Source organism: Quercus suber, unplaced genomic scaffold (genome assembly GCF_002906115.3).
Source record: "Quercus suber isolate HL8 unplaced genomic scaffold, Cork oak 2.0 scaffold_823, whole genome shotgun sequence".
In the NCBI taxonomy this organism is placed as follows: domain Eukaryota; kingdom Viridiplantae; phylum Streptophyta; class Magnoliopsida; order Fagales; family Fagaceae; genus Quercus; species Quercus suber.
Window position 1 is genome coordinate 259,345 of NW_027070253.1, and position 16,533 is coordinate 275,877.

The 16,533-nt window shown below is 31.8% G+C and overlaps 1 protein-coding gene and 1 long non-coding RNA gene across 2 annotated transcripts; both read right to left on the bottom strand.

Moving 5' to 3' along the window:
- Positions 1 to 177: 177 nt before the first annotated feature.
- On the bottom strand, positions 178 to 1,923 carry LOC112027625 (probable E3 ubiquitin-protein ligase RHC1A). The gene is made up of 2 exons (XM_065767557.1): positions 944 to 1,923; positions 178 to 854 (listed from the first exon to the last, which is right to left on the bottom strand). The coding sequence occupies exons 1-2, from the start codon at positions 1,869 to 1,871 to the stop codon at positions 790 to 792; spliced, it is 993 nt and encodes a 330-aa protein (XP_065623629.1). The 5' UTR covers positions 1,872 to 1,923; the 3' UTR covers positions 178 to 789.
- A 10,981-nt stretch (positions 1,924 to 12,904) lies between these two features.
- Positions 12,905 to 15,214, bottom strand: LOC136064993 (uncharacterized). Its single transcript, XR_010626641.1, has 3 exons — positions 15,131 to 15,214; positions 13,492 to 13,553; positions 12,905 to 13,272 (listed from the first exon to the last, which is right to left on the bottom strand). It is a non-coding gene; the product is annotated as an uncharacterized LOC136064993 (long non-coding RNA).
- Between the last annotated feature and the right edge of the window lie 1,319 nt (positions 15,215 to 16,533).

The following is a 16,533-nucleotide window of genomic DNA, read 5'->3' on the forward strand; positions in this document are numbered from 1 at the left end:
TTTCTTCTATTAGACATATACAAAAAATTATCATTTTTTACATAGTTTAATTTGTTAAACCTCTTAAATTATATAATTTTAATATAATTTCTCTTTCTTTAAGAGCACCATTGAAATGACTCAAAATTTGATGGGGGCCAACTTCAATTTTTACATGCTACATTTTTTAAAATATAAATAATATAAATACTAAAAATAATTTTTTTTTTAACTTTGGGGGGGCCTCGGCCCCCCACCCTCGTGTGTGGCTCCGCCACTGAATATAATAAAAAGATCATTGAACATTGAAAATGGGTAGAATTTGGACATCAGGCTCAAATGAAATTGTTCAATTGAAGCAGCATTTTCCAAATCAGCGATAGATGGAGTCTATTTGGCATCAGCTTTAATTTTTAATTTTTAGTATTAACGTTTTTGTACAGTTTTTTAATTATGGGTGACTTTATATGACAACTTCAATTCATACATTTACTTTGGTAATTGACTTAGCATGTTAGGATGACTATGCCTCGAAGAAGGCCAAAGAACAAGGTTAAAATTTATATATTTTTATTAAAAAAATAATATAATTTGGATGATTAGGTCACCCTCTAATAAAATGCATATATATATATATATGTACTTCAGTGGAATGTTCAATTAAGTAAAATTTACATATAGGGTATAGAAACGTACCTGCCAAACTTTAACATCGTTTCATCAGGGCTATCTTGAAAATAATTACAATAATTAATTTTTACCTGCCTTAAGAACAATACAATTATAAAGCTCACATGTATTAAAACTCGTTTAGCACATGTAGTGACATATATACAAAGCAATAGAATAAGCCATGAGCGTCAACCAAGAGATACCTGTTAGCAAAGAAAATATATTTTCACCATCCATGCAATATGTTGAAAAAGAATAAAACACATAGAATGCTTTGATTCGAATCTCTTACCATCAGGATATCTAGTATCTTCAGAATAAAGGAAGCGATGTGTCCAATTTGACAGTGCACGTAAAGGCCACAAAGAATACAGCTGACTCCACCACCAGTTGAGGCCGTTTGTCTCGTTTTCAAAGCGAAAGCCATCATGATCATTTGTGTCTTCTAGATCGTTGTTAGAAGTAGTGTCTTGCAATAGCAGTTCATGGCGGCAAACAGGACAAGTGTTGTGGATGCTTAGCCAAGGGACAATGCAATCATTATGATAGAAATGCTTGCATGGCATTTCTCTCACCTCCCCCCCAAGCTCAAACTCTTCCTTGCATATGGGGCAACTTGGGTCATTATCCAAAAGCCTTCTTGTGACTTTCACCATTGGCAAGGCTTCGATAGCCAAAGAGCGTGCAGGAGGCGGTCCGGGCAAATCATTCAGCAGTGCCATGCCTTCGATGAACTCATTTAGTGTGTTCCCAAATGTGAAATCACTTGTATTATTATCTTGGAGAGACATATTTGGTGGTGGAGAAATGGGTCTTGTTGGACGAGGAGGTGCAACAAATTGGAGGGTGATCCAAGATTGTTGAACTGGATCACTTTCAGTTTCTGACACCCATTCAAGTCTCCTGCCAAAATCGGTATTAGGACGCCTTATAGACGATGACGACGACAATGCAGGGTCCAGCAGACGAGCCAAGGTGTCGAGGGACTGGATAGCAGGGGAGGGTTCGACGGCTGTGAGTCCTGCAGTGACAAGCCTATGCCTGGATATGTCTAGCTCAAGACGTAACTCACTGAAACAATAGGGACATAAGGTTTCATACGGATTTGTGGAGGAATTAATCCTTACAGTGCGTCGGCAAATTTGACACCAGAAGTAATGGAAGGTTCTCATTCTTCGGATTCCATTAACCGTGACACGAGAACGACCAGTCAATGACATTGTTTACGAGCAAAAAAGGATTGGTTTTCGTTTAGTTTTAATGTATGATTCTAAGGGTGTGTTATGGAAGAAAGTACATTAGAATTTATAGGCAAGTTTTATGAAGAGAGAGGGATCGAGAGAGAAAGAATGGCTTTTGGGACTGCACAAAGGGATTCTTTTTTCTCTCTTCATACATTGATATTTGTCACGAAGGCTTTCTTTTCGTAGTTAATACTCTTTCCTCTTAATAAAGTGAAGGATAATTCAGAAATGATTCCAAGTTGTTTAGGGGGTGTTTTGGATTTCTTTGGATTTTATTTATGATAATTGATAATTTATATATTACTAAAAGTTAAAGTATAGTGTTTAATGTTGCTACATTCACGTTAAACCACGTCAGCAACCATGTCATTATCAATTTTTTTTCCCAATTTTTTATATAATTTTTTAATATTTAAAGTGAATTAAAAAATCTATTATATTACAATCAAAATAGCATATTTAATTTATCTGATTTTAACTTTTCATATCCCCAATACTCTCTACCTTAATTTTCTTCAGTCTTTCTCATTTTTTTTAACTTTTCATATCCCTACTACTCTCAACATTACTATTATTCTATCTTTTTATCTTTATTTATTTTTTTTACACTTGTTATTTTTATCCTCATAATATAAAATTGTCATTCTCTTTCTTATTTCATGCATAATTTCTATTTTTCCACACACAAAAATTCTCTCTCTCTCTCTCTCTCTCTCTCTCTCTCTCTCTCTCTCTAGTATTATTTTCTTGGAGAGACATATTTGGTGGTGGAGAAATGGGTCTTGTTGGACGAGGTGGTGCAACAAATTGGAGGGTGATCCAAGATTGTTGAACTGGATCATTTTCAGTTTCTGACACCCATTCAAGTCTCCTGCCAAAATGGGTATTAGGACGCCTTATAGACGATGACGACGACAATGCAGGGTCCAGCAGACGAGCCAAGGTGTCGAGGGACCGGATAGCGGGGGAGGGTTCGACGGCTGTGAGTCCTGCAGTGACAAGCCTATGCCTGGATATGTCTAGCTCAAGACGTAACTCACTGAAACAATAGGGACATAAGGTTTCATACGGATTTGTGGAGGAATTAATCCTTACAGTACGTCGGCAAATTTGACACCAGAAGTAATGGAAGGTTCTCATTCTTCGGATTCCATTAACCGTGACACGAGAACGACCAGTCAATGACATTATTTACGAGCAAAAAAGGATTGGTTTTCGTTTAGTTTTAATGTATGATTCTAAGGGTGTGTCATGGAAGAAAGTACATTAGAATTTATAGGCAAGTTTTATGAAGAGAGAGGGATCGAGAGAGAAAGGATGGCTTGTGGGACTTTACAAAGGGATTCTTTTTTCTCTCTTCATACATTGATATTTGTCACCAAGGCTTTCTTTTCGTAGTCAATACTCTTTCCTCTTAATAAAGTGAAGGATAATTCAGAAATGATTCCAAGTTGTTTAGGGGGTGTTTTGGTTTTCTTTGGATTTGATTTACGACAATTGATAATTGTTAGTAAAAAACAACAACACACTCCCTGCCATTCCAAATTGTTAGCCCTTTTTTTCATTTTGAAATGTTTCAAAATAAAGTCTTTTTTCCAATATTAATAAATAGAATTCTTATCTTACCTTTTATTTAAAAAGTCTTTTTTTTTCTTTATAATTTAGATTAATGAGGAAAAAAATATCTTGACACCCCCTTGAACTTTGGAGTGGTTGTCATGACTCATGACATCCCATAAACTTTTATTTCAGCCAATTTAGTACCTAAACTTCACACCTCAGCCAAATCACTACATCCGTTAGTCTCCATTTAATAAACTTGGATGATAGTACTAGTCTAAATTTGGATGATAGTTTTGAAAATTTGTACATTTTTACCTAATAGACAATGCATTAAATAATGTTCCATTAAAAAGTTGAATTTTTTAAATATGACCGACAATTTGGGATGGAATGAATAATTAAGACACACCAAGGAGGTTTGTTAATGTAAGGTGACAATAGGTTGGGTAGTAGAAGAGAGTTTGACTCTTTCCAAGTTACTTGGATTCCATTAAGGGTCACTAAATAGCCAATGGCCCATTGGTCAGCCCAACAGCTTGCTAGCCCACTAGACTGATGAGCTGTCTAGCTCGATATTTGTGGCCCAGTGGGGCAAGCCATGGGTTTGTTTTATCGTCTACGGGTGACCATTGGGCTAGCTTGTTAGCCTGACTTATTAATCATGAATTTACAACGAAGAAATTTAGGTGGGGTGGGGGGACTTTAAGGCCACACACTTTTTTTTTTTATTTGAGAAAGAAAAAAAAAATTGTAGTCCAATTTTTTGATTGGGTCAAAAAATTGTAGTTCAAAATGATTGTACTTAATGTCGTCCAATTTTGCAACAAAAATTGTAGCGTAGGAAGTTAGGGTTTGTCCACCACCAAAAAAAAAAATATATATATATATATATATATAAAATACAATTGTTAGTATCTTCCAAACAAACAGTAGCTATACTAGGTGGAAGATTAACCAAAGTGAAAAAACAAGGCATCATAGAATCTAATGCGAACTTCGCTATTGTATGAGCAGCAGAGTTACCGCTTCTTTTGACCCAATTAAAAGAAAATGACGTAAAAGACAAAGCTAGCCAACTAATCTATATATTACTAAAAGTTGAAGTGTAGCATTTAATGTTGCTACGCTCAGGTTAAACTACATCAGCTGCCATGTCATTACAATTATTTTTCCTGAATTTGTCCTACAATTTAAAATAAGTTTTCTTAAATTTGAAAATACTAATAAAAAGAAAATAATTCCCAACCCTTTGTCTTCCACGGTTACAATTCTAGATGACAACCCTTTGTCTTCCACTGTTACAATTCTAGATGACAACCCTTTGTCTTCCACGGTTATAATTTTAGACGACAACCCTTTGTGTTCCACGGTTATAATTTTAAATAGCAACCCTTTGTGTTCAATGGTTACAATCTCAAACGGCAACCCTTTGTGTTCAATGGTTACAATCTCAAACGGCAACCCTTCAGCTTCCTAACACTAGACTTTGGCTTTCTAACTCCTTCATCTCTTCCTCTCCTCACACTATATTAATAATGAAAAGCTGGATGATTCAGTTTAGATATCTCTAAATCTCAGTTGCTCTTGACCTCTATTCTTGTAGTTGCCTGCATAATAGTTCACTGTAAGGATTAGATTAGTAGTGTTTTTTCTTTTTTATTGATTTTTTTTCTTTTTTAATTTTGTTACTACCTCTTTTGTGTTATGGGTCATATATGAGTTTATGTGTATTTAGGTTGGGTATTTGTATTGATAGATGATTGTTTGTTTCTATGTTTAAAATTGATTTTTTTTTTTTAATGTTTGAGACAGTAACATTATTGGTTTATATTATGTAATCCATGTGATAGAGTTTTTGTAGTATCCGTGTGATAGATTTTTAGTAGTTAGAAAATTGAATGATAGAGTTTTAGTACTATCGTGCCTGCAGAAATTCAATTAAATGATGTAATTCGTGCCTAAAAAAATTCAATTTGCTAACTACTAAAATACCTTAGCAAATTGAATTATAGAGTTTAAAATTCAATACTATACTCAGAACACGATACTTCTCCTTTTTTCTTGGTCTCCTCATTTAAGTGAATCCCTGCTTCATCATTGAAATCGATTTAAAATTCCTTCTATTAGCTTTGATTGTACTCTTGGCTATATCATAAAAGACTGTTTTTTTTATATAATCTTTTTATGGTAATTATCGTCATTTTTGTTGTAGTTGAATCAAAATAAGATTAAGCTAGATCTGCATAATTAGTAGTTGTTGCATCTTCATCATTATCACAAGTTTAAGATAGAGATTACCCTCATCAATAGCTGTTGCGTCTTCTTATTGCCAAACTTGATCATCTTGACAAACCTTTTATTTATCTGATTGTACCACATGTATTTATTTACTTTTGGATTCTATTTGATTGTAGATTTTTATGTCTTTTATATAAATTAACTAGCTGGTATGCTAGCCAAACCACTTGCTTCTTAAGTTTTTTTTTTTTAATCTTTTACTTTGCCTCCAACACTATCGTAATTGGTTGTCTCTTTAAAGGCATTTTCTGTCTCCATCCTATATATATATATATATATATTGTTTTGTAGGATCCAAGCAAGAAATAGTTTAAGATGCTTGCTATGTTATTCTCTCAAATTTTTTACAGCATGAACAACTTGCGGTATTGAAGTAATTACAGAATATTTTATATCAATAGTTGTTTGACAACTTTGAATATGAAAAGTTTTAGGTTAAGTGGGTAACAACTTTAATTTTGTTAATTTTTTCTTTCTAAATTACTAATAGTAATTTATCATGTTAAATTGGTAGTTTATTTGTATATTAATTAGCTACAAAGTTGTAATGTTTTTTTTTTTTTTTTTTCTAATTCGTGAGGTTTAATTCAAATAATTTTGAATAAGTTCTCTGAAATCAAATTTGATAAAAAAGAAATTTTGTTAAGGACTCTGTAAGGTTAAGGGAAGCTTGAAGATAATATAAGTTTTGGCCTTATATAATATACTTATATTGTGAGCTTTAGTGGCTACAAGTAGTCTTATAGTAACTTAGATATGAAACTCTAGATACAACACAAAACAGCTAAGGATAATGGCATTTACTAATATTTGTCTTTTAATTTAAATGGAATTTTGCATAACTCCTTTGCATTCATTATATTTCATTTTCAGTAATTTTCCCGTGCATCGCACGGGTTAGCGATTAGTATCTGAAATAAAATGTGAGATAGACCAGGTGGAGTTGCTAGTACAATCAAGGATGGCATCAATGCAGACTTTTGAATCACCTTCAAAAATGACATGGCTCCATTTTTCTCGGGAAGCTAGCTGAACAGCCCATGACATTGCCCCAGCCTCCGCCTGAAGAGGGGACCGCTTTGGGGTGATCCTAGCCCAAACGTACCAAGCCTTGGGAATTTTTGGCGTCAACAACCAATGCCGTGTTGGAACTAGAGATTGCCGCATCAACATTAATCTTGATAGTACATGGAGGTGGAGATGACCAGTTGGGAAAGGCAGAATCTGGATTGTTATGCTCTGACTTGGAGAAGATGAGATAACATTCAAGAAGCTTGGAGTGGATATTCTAAATTAAAGCCTGCAGGTCCACTGCTCCTTTATGGTGAAACACAACATTGCGGGTTCGCCAAATCTCCTCAAGGGTGAAAGCCATGTAGAGGGGAACCAGCCATTGGTCTTAGGCTTGACAGAGATCGAGTTGATGGTGGGTTTAGAATCAACTTTATGATATCAGCTGATGTTGTTAAATGCATCTCCTCGGACCTGAATCCCCAGCATACCGAGAAGCAAAGAGCTTTAGCCTCAGGGCATTTGTTGAAGAGGTGGAATGAGGTTTCACAATCCTAATTACAGAGCATGCAGGCAGAATCTGCAACATCCATGCGACACATCAGATTTTCTTTTCCACCAATATTGTTAAACATCTAATATCAATGCAATTTTAGTACACAACTGGAATAAGTAAACACATAAACTATCCGATTGGTAGATTTAGAAATTTATTATTAATAAAACTCTCTTTGGTTGGTTATATTCATCAATTGTTCCAACAATTTATTCTAGAAAAACTCAAGAACATCGCATACTATGGCAAAAGTAATATCTAACAATATTATCACATTTTGCAAGAGAGATTATAAAACTGTATTCTAACAATAAGAAGATTCAAGAATAAACTTATGAAAGTATTAGAAATTAAACATTAATCTAACAAAACAATTAAGAAAAAAAGAACAATTGATTTCAATAATCAAAACGTGAAAAACATGCTTGAATTGATAAGTGGACAGCTTACAACATTGGGAATTCTCCCCTAACCCTATCCTAGGTTCTTAAGCTTGCATAGAAAATAAAAATTCTCAAAAATTGATGAAAAATAAGGTTTTCCAGCAGCCAAAAAACATGGCTGCCCTTGTTTTCTTTTAATATTTTTAACCTCATAAATGTGTACGTTGAATGTGCCAAATTATGATTCTTTACTATTCTTTAAAAGCATAATTAACTTACTTTCATGCTTCACAGTTAATTAAGAAGTAGTAACAACATGAAAGGTATCATTTGGTGCAAGGAATGCATATTTTAGTGCCTCAACACTAAAAGGAAGAGGTTTGTTTCTCTTTCAGGCAACTCCTCAAAGCATGGTTCCCAACCATTCACTTTCATAATCTATGATTCATCAAACAAAGAGCAAACATCAGCAGCCTCAAAATTAATGGAGGAATGAAGAAAATAAGAATTAACAAGACAAGACTCAAGAAGGTTAGAAAAATGTCTCATTAAATTCTTCTTCCGCAATAGCATTTAGCCAGTTCACAATTTCACACTACTCGTGTTCACTTCCAACGTCATGTTACCAAAAGTAAGCTTCATGAGTCCATTCCTGCAATTTATTAAGGCATTAGCAGTATCTAAAAATGAACGTCCAAGAATAACAGGAATATTAGCATCTACATGCACAACAGATTGTGTATCCAAAATTAGAAAATAAACTGGGTAATAAAATTTATTAATTTGAACCAACACATCTTCTATCACCCATCTTGGTCTTTTTACAGATTGGTCAGATAATTGTAACACCACAGAAGTGGGTTTTATATCACCTAAACCAAGTCATAAGTAAACCAAGTAGAGCCTCAAATTAACACTTGCCCTTAAAAACAACAGTGTGTGTTCCATGGTCCTCCAATAATACATGAAATAGTGGGACATCTAGGGTCTTTGTATTTGGGAGGGGTCTTGTGTTAAATTAAAGCTTCGTTAGAAAAGCTATGTTCTTGACATTGTGCCTCCTTTTCATTGTGCACAAATCCTTAATTACATTGGCATATGATGGTTTTTGCTTAATGACATGCAACAATGGAAGATTAATTTTTACTTGCCTAAGGTTTTGCAAAATTTCAGGGCTATAATCCAGTTTCCTTGAAGATTTTAAAACTTGAGGAAATGGTATAGCGATTAGTCTCTTAACAATTTCATCAGTGTTGGGAAAGTCAATATCATCACTACTCATTTATAGTTAAAGAACTAATTAACTTTGAAATATGACTCTTTATCTCCCTGTTCTCTCCAACAAGTTGGGTGAGCAATTTATCATGCTTCTTATTTGTTTTATTTTGAGCCTTTAAAAATGCACGAATGGTGTTCTCAAGTGAATTAAATGGGTGTGAATGTGATGCATGTGATGTAGGAAGTGGTTGGAAAAAATTCCTTTGTAGTTATGGTGAAGAGTGAGTCTCATTTTTCCAACTAAAGTTGGGATGATTCTCAAGTTGGATTAGGGTAAATAAGTCTTATTATAATTACTAATAGCCCCCACAATGTTCTTCACACATTCTTCGAGTAACAATGCTCCTTGAATGCCCATAGTTTTTAGCATTTTGCAAAAATGTGTACGTTGTACGTGCCAAATTTTGAGCATTCTTTGAAAATTACGTACTTTGAATATACAAATTTTGTAAATTGTTTAGGTGATAATGTTCGTCAAATGCTCAGAATTCTCAACATTCTCTAAAATATTGTGTACGTTGAACTTTGAGCATTATTAAAAAAATTATGTACTTCAAACATTAAAAAAAATTATGAAAATTATTCTAGTAATAGTGTTCGTTGAATATGCAAAATTTTCATCATTTTTTTGAAATATTATGTACTTTGAATCGACAGAATTTTGAGCATTCTTTGAACATTGCATATTTTAAATGTACAAAATTATGTAAAGTTTTCAAGTAATAGTGTTCATTCATTGCGCAAAATTTTCAACATTTTACTAAAAAATTATGTAGGTTCATCATGCGAAATTTGTGTGATCTTCGAAAAAATTTGTATTTTGAACGTACAAAATTATGAAAATTCTTTGAGTAATAGTGTTCGTTAAATACACATAATTTTCAACAATTTTTGGGGGGGAAAAATTGTGTACATTGAATTTGCGGAATTTTGATCTTTTTCTGAAAAATTGCGTACTTCAAACTTAAAAAATAATGGAAATTCTATGAGGTCGTAGAATTTTCAACATTCCTTGAAACATTTTGTATGTCGAACTTGTGAGAATTCTGAGCATTCTTTGATAAATTTAGTACTTCAAATGTACAAAATTATGTAAATTCTTCGAGTAATAGTGTTTGTAGTTGAATATGCAAAATTTTCTACATTTTATGAAAAAATGTGTACATTGAACGTGCCAAATTTTTAGCATTCTTCGAAAAATTGGTTACTTCGAATGTCCGAAATTATGTAAATTCTTTGAGTAATAATGTTTGTTGAATGCACAACATTTTCAACATTCTCTAAAAAATTATATAGTTAGAACATGCAAAACTCTATGCTTTATTTATAAAATTGTGTACTTTGTACATAAAAAATTATGAAAATTCCACAAGTAATAGTATTAGTTGAATGCGCAGAATTTTCAACATCCTTTGAAATATTGTGTATGTCTAATGTTCAAAATTTTAAACTTTCCTAGAAACATTACATACTTCAAACATACAAAATTATGCAAAATTTTCAAGTAATAGTGTTCGTTGAATGTGTTGAATTTTCTACAATCTATGAAAAATTGTGTATTTTGAATGTGAGTAATTTTGAACATTTTTTGAAAATTTTGTACTTCAAACGTACAAGATTAAGTGAATTCTTTAAGTAATAGTGTTTGTTGAATGCGCAAAAATTTCAACATTCTCTTAAAAATTATGTAAGTTGAACATGCATATTTTAGTGCTTTCTTCAAAAAATTGTGTATTTCGAACATACTAAATTATGTAAACTCTTTGAGTCATAATGTTCGTTGAATGCGCAAAATTTTCAAAGTTTAATGAAAAATTGTCTATATTGAACATGCAAAATTTTGACCATTTCTTCCAAAAATTGCGTACTTCAAACGTACAAAATTATTAAAATTCTATGAGTAATAGTTTTCGTTAAATGTGCAGAATTTTCAAGATTTTTTAAAATGTTGTGTACATCAAACATGTAGAATTTTCAACATTATTCAAAAAATTGGATACTTCGAACATACAAAATTTTAAAAATTCTTTGAATTATAGTGTTTGTTGAATGAGCAAAATTTTCAATATTTTCTCAAAAATTGTGTACATTAAATATGTAAAATTTTGAGCATTCTTCGAAAAATTGCATACTTGGAAAGTGCAAAATTATGGAAAAATCTATGAGTAATAATGTTTGTTGAATGCACAAAATTTTTAACATTTTTGAAAAATTATATGTTGAACGTGCTTTATTTTGAGGGTACCTAGAACGTACAAAATTATGCAAATTTTTTGAGTAATAATGTTCATTGAATGGACAGAATTTTCAACATTTTTTGAAAATTGTTTACATTGAACGTATTGCATTTTGAGCATTATTTGAAAATTGCATACTTCGAACATAGAAATTTATGTAATTTTTTTTGAGTAATAGTGTTTGTTGAATTAGAAGAATTTTCAACTTTCTATGAAAAATTATGTAAGTTAAAAATGCCAAATTTTAAACATTCTTTGAATATACAAAATTATGTAAATTCTTTGAGCAATAGTATTCATTAAATGCGCAAATTTTTCGACATTCTCTATAGAATTTTTCCTTGATGAAATGAGACACTTGTGATGATGATATGTATGAGATACCATGCCTAAATGTATGTTAGGACATGTATGAGATGTTGTGGCTAGATGTATGTTTAGGATGATACATGTTGATGATGCCATGATAGATGAATGGTTAGGGTTTTGTGATGATGAAAATGAGACAATGATATTACATATTTTGGTGCATGTTAGGGTAGGCGTGCATGCATATAGAATAGCCCATTAGAGGATCCTTTCATCAAATTAGGGTATGAAAAGTAAAAGCCAATCCACAAGTTGAGCAAAGTTGAGTGTCTAACATCTTCCCATCTCTATACCTTAACACTAGACACAAACTTTGGATAGACTAGGCCCTTTGCAAAGGCAATACATGGTTCCTAGACCTAATCTAGGTTGTGAATCCATGAACTCTCTGCCTCCAGTCCATTGGACTAAGGTTTATTCACTAGAGCACGACAATCATGCATAGAAAGGGTAGTTAAACAAAAGAAGCACACACCCTTCGGGTGCAGGTGCTTGCACCCACAAACCCTTATCTCTCTAATCCCTAAATTAGTAACCCCTAAGTCCCTAACCTCTAGATTCTTTATCCCCTAAATCGCTAACCCCAAAATTTAAAAACACATGAATTGCTAACCTCTTATTCTCTAATTGTGAATCACTAACCCCTAATCTCTAACTCCTAAATCCTCAACCTCCAAATCTCTAACACCAAAATCACTAATCGCTCACTCCTAAATTTCTAACCCCTAAATTTATAACCTATTAATCACAAACCCCCGAATACCTAACCCCTAAATTTCTAATCCTTTAATCTCTAACCCCTAAATCGCTAACCCCTAAATGTCTAACTTCTGAATCACTAATCCCAAAATCTCTAACCAATGAATCTCTAATCCTTGAATCTCTAATCATTACATCACTTACCACCAAATTTCTAACCCCTAAATCACAAACATCTAAATCTCTATCCCTTGAATTGTTCACCACTAAATCTCTTACACCTAAATCACTAAATCTCTAACCCCTAAATCGCTAATCCCTAAATTTAAAAATATGGACAAAAACAAGTTGTATTATGTGAATTATTTTTTTATTAACATCTGATATTCACAATCCATTACACATTTTTAATTGAATAGAATATCTACATCTAGTTTACTTGTTTTTCTCAATTTCCATAGGTACGGTTGGTTAAAACAGGTGCTATTAGGATATTTATTAATGAATTTATGAAAAATATAAATTAAAAAAAAAAAAAAAAAAAAAAAAAAAAAAAAACTGCACACACACACGTGCGCACGCGCACACACACACCCCTAATAACTTGATGGCAACTTTAATCTCAATAGCAATTTTTCATATAATAAAATTAAACTACGATCACCACAATGAAATTTTTAAAATTTTCATTTGCAATGTAAATTACCAAATTGACTAAAAAATATTCAATGGAACCAATAAAGCCTTCAAAATCATGATAATCCAAAACTTTAACTAATAAAAGGGAAATTTGGCACGTCTTGAGATCATTCATTTATAACAACCTTAACCATTTATGATCTCATGAACTTGCACAGCTTTTCCCAAATTGGGCATCTTTAGGCCCAACAATAAACTTCGCTATGAAAAACCCAATTGTATCGAGTGGGGATGACGGATCAAACCTCTGCACAAGTTCTTCCTCCCCAGGTCTTAACCATTCCCTGTGAGTTCAGCATTGAAGTAGTTATATGGCTTATTATCTACCAAGTAGGAACAATCAACTTAAAAATTTATTATTATCAGGAGACTGGTAGAAGAATTCATAACAAGTACATAAAACAGGCTGTCATACATTTATATGAAAACCAACACCAATCTATATAAAGTGAAATGATATCAATGAGTTACTCAATGGCACATGACTAGACAAGAGTACGTACTCGATATATCCATCAGGAAATTCACAATGGCCAACAAGGCCAGGACCTCCAATTCTTGGATGCTGAAAGTACCATAAAAATCAAAATTAGATGATAAACAATCATATAATGGCATTTCCCCCTACCCCCTCTGAAAAAAAAAAATCAAGAAAAAAACATCAACATGATACCTCTTATTCTAGAAAATGCCACTGCTACCAACGTGATAATAAAATTATGGTTTGTACTGGAGATGATAACACAGTTTTGATTATTATTATTTTTTTAAAATTTAGAAGGGAGGCTGGTTCTGTCTCTTTACTCCAAAGATTTTTCCAGTGATCGAATAATCAGTACAATCTTCTCTTCAAACTTGAGCAACATCTCTTGAATCCTTACAAACCTATATCTATATAACAATAATATATATAAAAGCCGACATGTAGCATTCTATATTGCTACTCTCTCATTGTGTCACGTCATCTAACTATTTCCAACTCTACTCCATTTTTAACTCCTCTTTTTTCATTCCTCACTTCCTCTAACATTCCCCACCTCGCTTCTACCTTTTTATCTCTCCATTACTCTCTATCCAACCATTACTTTTCATCCATTCCTCTTCTTTTTATTTTGACCTCTTCTTCTTTACTAAAATATATCATTCTCTTCCATTCAATCCATATTTTTCCCAAATAAAAATGTGATTACTCTCCATTTTTTTCCCCTATTGGTGGATTTATAATTCTTTCTTGCATCTCTACTTTAGGTTTATGATTTTTTGTTTTGAACTATTCTCCCACACACAGAAGTGATTACTCTGTGTATGTGTATATATATATATATATATATATTTTTTTTTTTCTTTCTTTCTTTCGGAATCTTTAATTTAATNTCTTTTGGAATCTTTAATTTAATCTTGCATTTTTACTTTAAGTAGATGAATTTTTGTATTGAACTATACTTTAAGCTATTTTCCTTTGATTATTATAAATATAGTATTTATTCACATAATGTTATTCTATCATATAGTATAACTTGGAATTTTGGTATTTACAACTATACCTTTTATTTTCGATACTCTCTCTCTCTCTCTCTCTCTCTCTCTCATAACTTTGGTTTGATTTTTATTTGAGTTAATCTTTAGTTAGTTTGGAAGTGAGAATTTAAGTTCATATTCAAAAACACAATCTACATGACTGTATATGACTATGTATTTGAATTTGAATGTGTCTATCAATTGTTTTTTTTTTTTTTTTGGCTGAAGTGTCTATCAATTGTTTTAGTAATATCAATTGTAATTATGTGATTATGTTTTGATTATGATGATAACCTCCTTAAGAAAATGAAATTTTTGAATAATAAATTTAAAACTTAAATTTTATTTGTACCAAAGAAATTAGATAATGCATAATAACAATAGTTAGAAGAATATGGATCACTTCAAAAAACAATAATATCAATAAAAACACCAAAATAATAAAATTTATATTTTTAAAAAATATAGAAATAAAAATTAATTTCAAAATTGTTTAATTTTTGAGAGCAATTATTTACAATAAATTTAGAGAATAAATTATACATTAAACCACATCACAAACTAATAATATATTCCCACACATTGCATGGGTTGGCAACTAGTAGGTAAAATTTTGGTTCTAACCTGTGGTACCAAGGACAGAAAAGTATATCTATCCAACGCATATCGTACCAATGCTTCATTCTCACCAGGATTTATTGTACACCTAACCAAAAAAAAGAGACAGTATAAACAGTTCAGTTCAGGGTATGATGATGCACACAATAAACATTATTGCTCCAATAATCAGCAATATACTAACAACAGTGTTCATACAAAGATCATTAGGCATTACCAAAGTCACTGGCTTAATCTTGATTGTGTGACCTATGTACATAAACAATGGGCTTAGAACAGATCTAGAAAGTAAGCCTGACCCAGAAATTATATACATAGTTATTATTAGTCTATTATGATAGGAAATATTTACCTCTAAACGGTTAGAGAAAATTCCCCCCTTATTTCAAATCATATCTTTCCTTCTATTTCCACATATCCATCTTAACATTTGCATTTCAACTACACTCATTTTATGGATATGTAACCTCTTAATAATCCAACATTTGGTACCATAGAGCATATATAGTATTTCCACTTATATGTATTTAGTTTTTTTTTTTAACTTAAATTATTATTTTTTTTCCCTTATGTCTATTTTCATAAACTAGCAAGATTATAATTTTCAATTTATATGACCATTTTCCTGAACCTCTCTATTTCTCTTAATTTTTAAAGCATCCTTACAAAACAAAAAGGTATATCAAAGGATTCAGATCCTCTAGATAGGGTACTCCACCAGTAGATTTCTTTAAATCTTAACCACTCTTTTATAATTTAAGAGTCTAGATTTTACCATGTTAACATTCTACTAACAATACTCTTAATTGTTTTATTTACAATATTATTTTATTATTTTAAGAATATTGTTAATAGAATGATGACATGATAGAATCTAGACCCTTAATTTATTAAAAAAAAAAGTGGTTAAGATTTAAAGAAATCTACTAGCGGGATACCCTAAAAAATCTAGAGAGTATAAATCCAATATCAAAAGTTTTTAAAACATCAAACAAGCGAAAGGTTATACCATTTCCATCCTCTCTACTCTTCTTCTCTTCCTTACCCTCCATTCTTCTCTCACTCCAAATTTTCTCACTGTCAAACTCTACCTAATTAAAACTCTATTTTATAATGTAAAACCAAGCGAACATTTTAACAGTTACATATGTACGTAAAGGAAGAGTCCAATGTAATTTCTTCTGACACATGAATGAATTGACTGTCCTTCTTATTTTAAGTCAAATTAAAGTTGTGCTAGGTTACTTTTGAAATAATAATAATAATAATAATTTCTCAGGGTTTTCTAGAAATTCCAAATACAGTTATAACATTTTTAACAATTTGGCCAAGCATAAACATCATTAAATTTTTAACATTAAAATATTTGAACGTAAGTGTGCATATATAGAATTTCCTAAACCAAACAT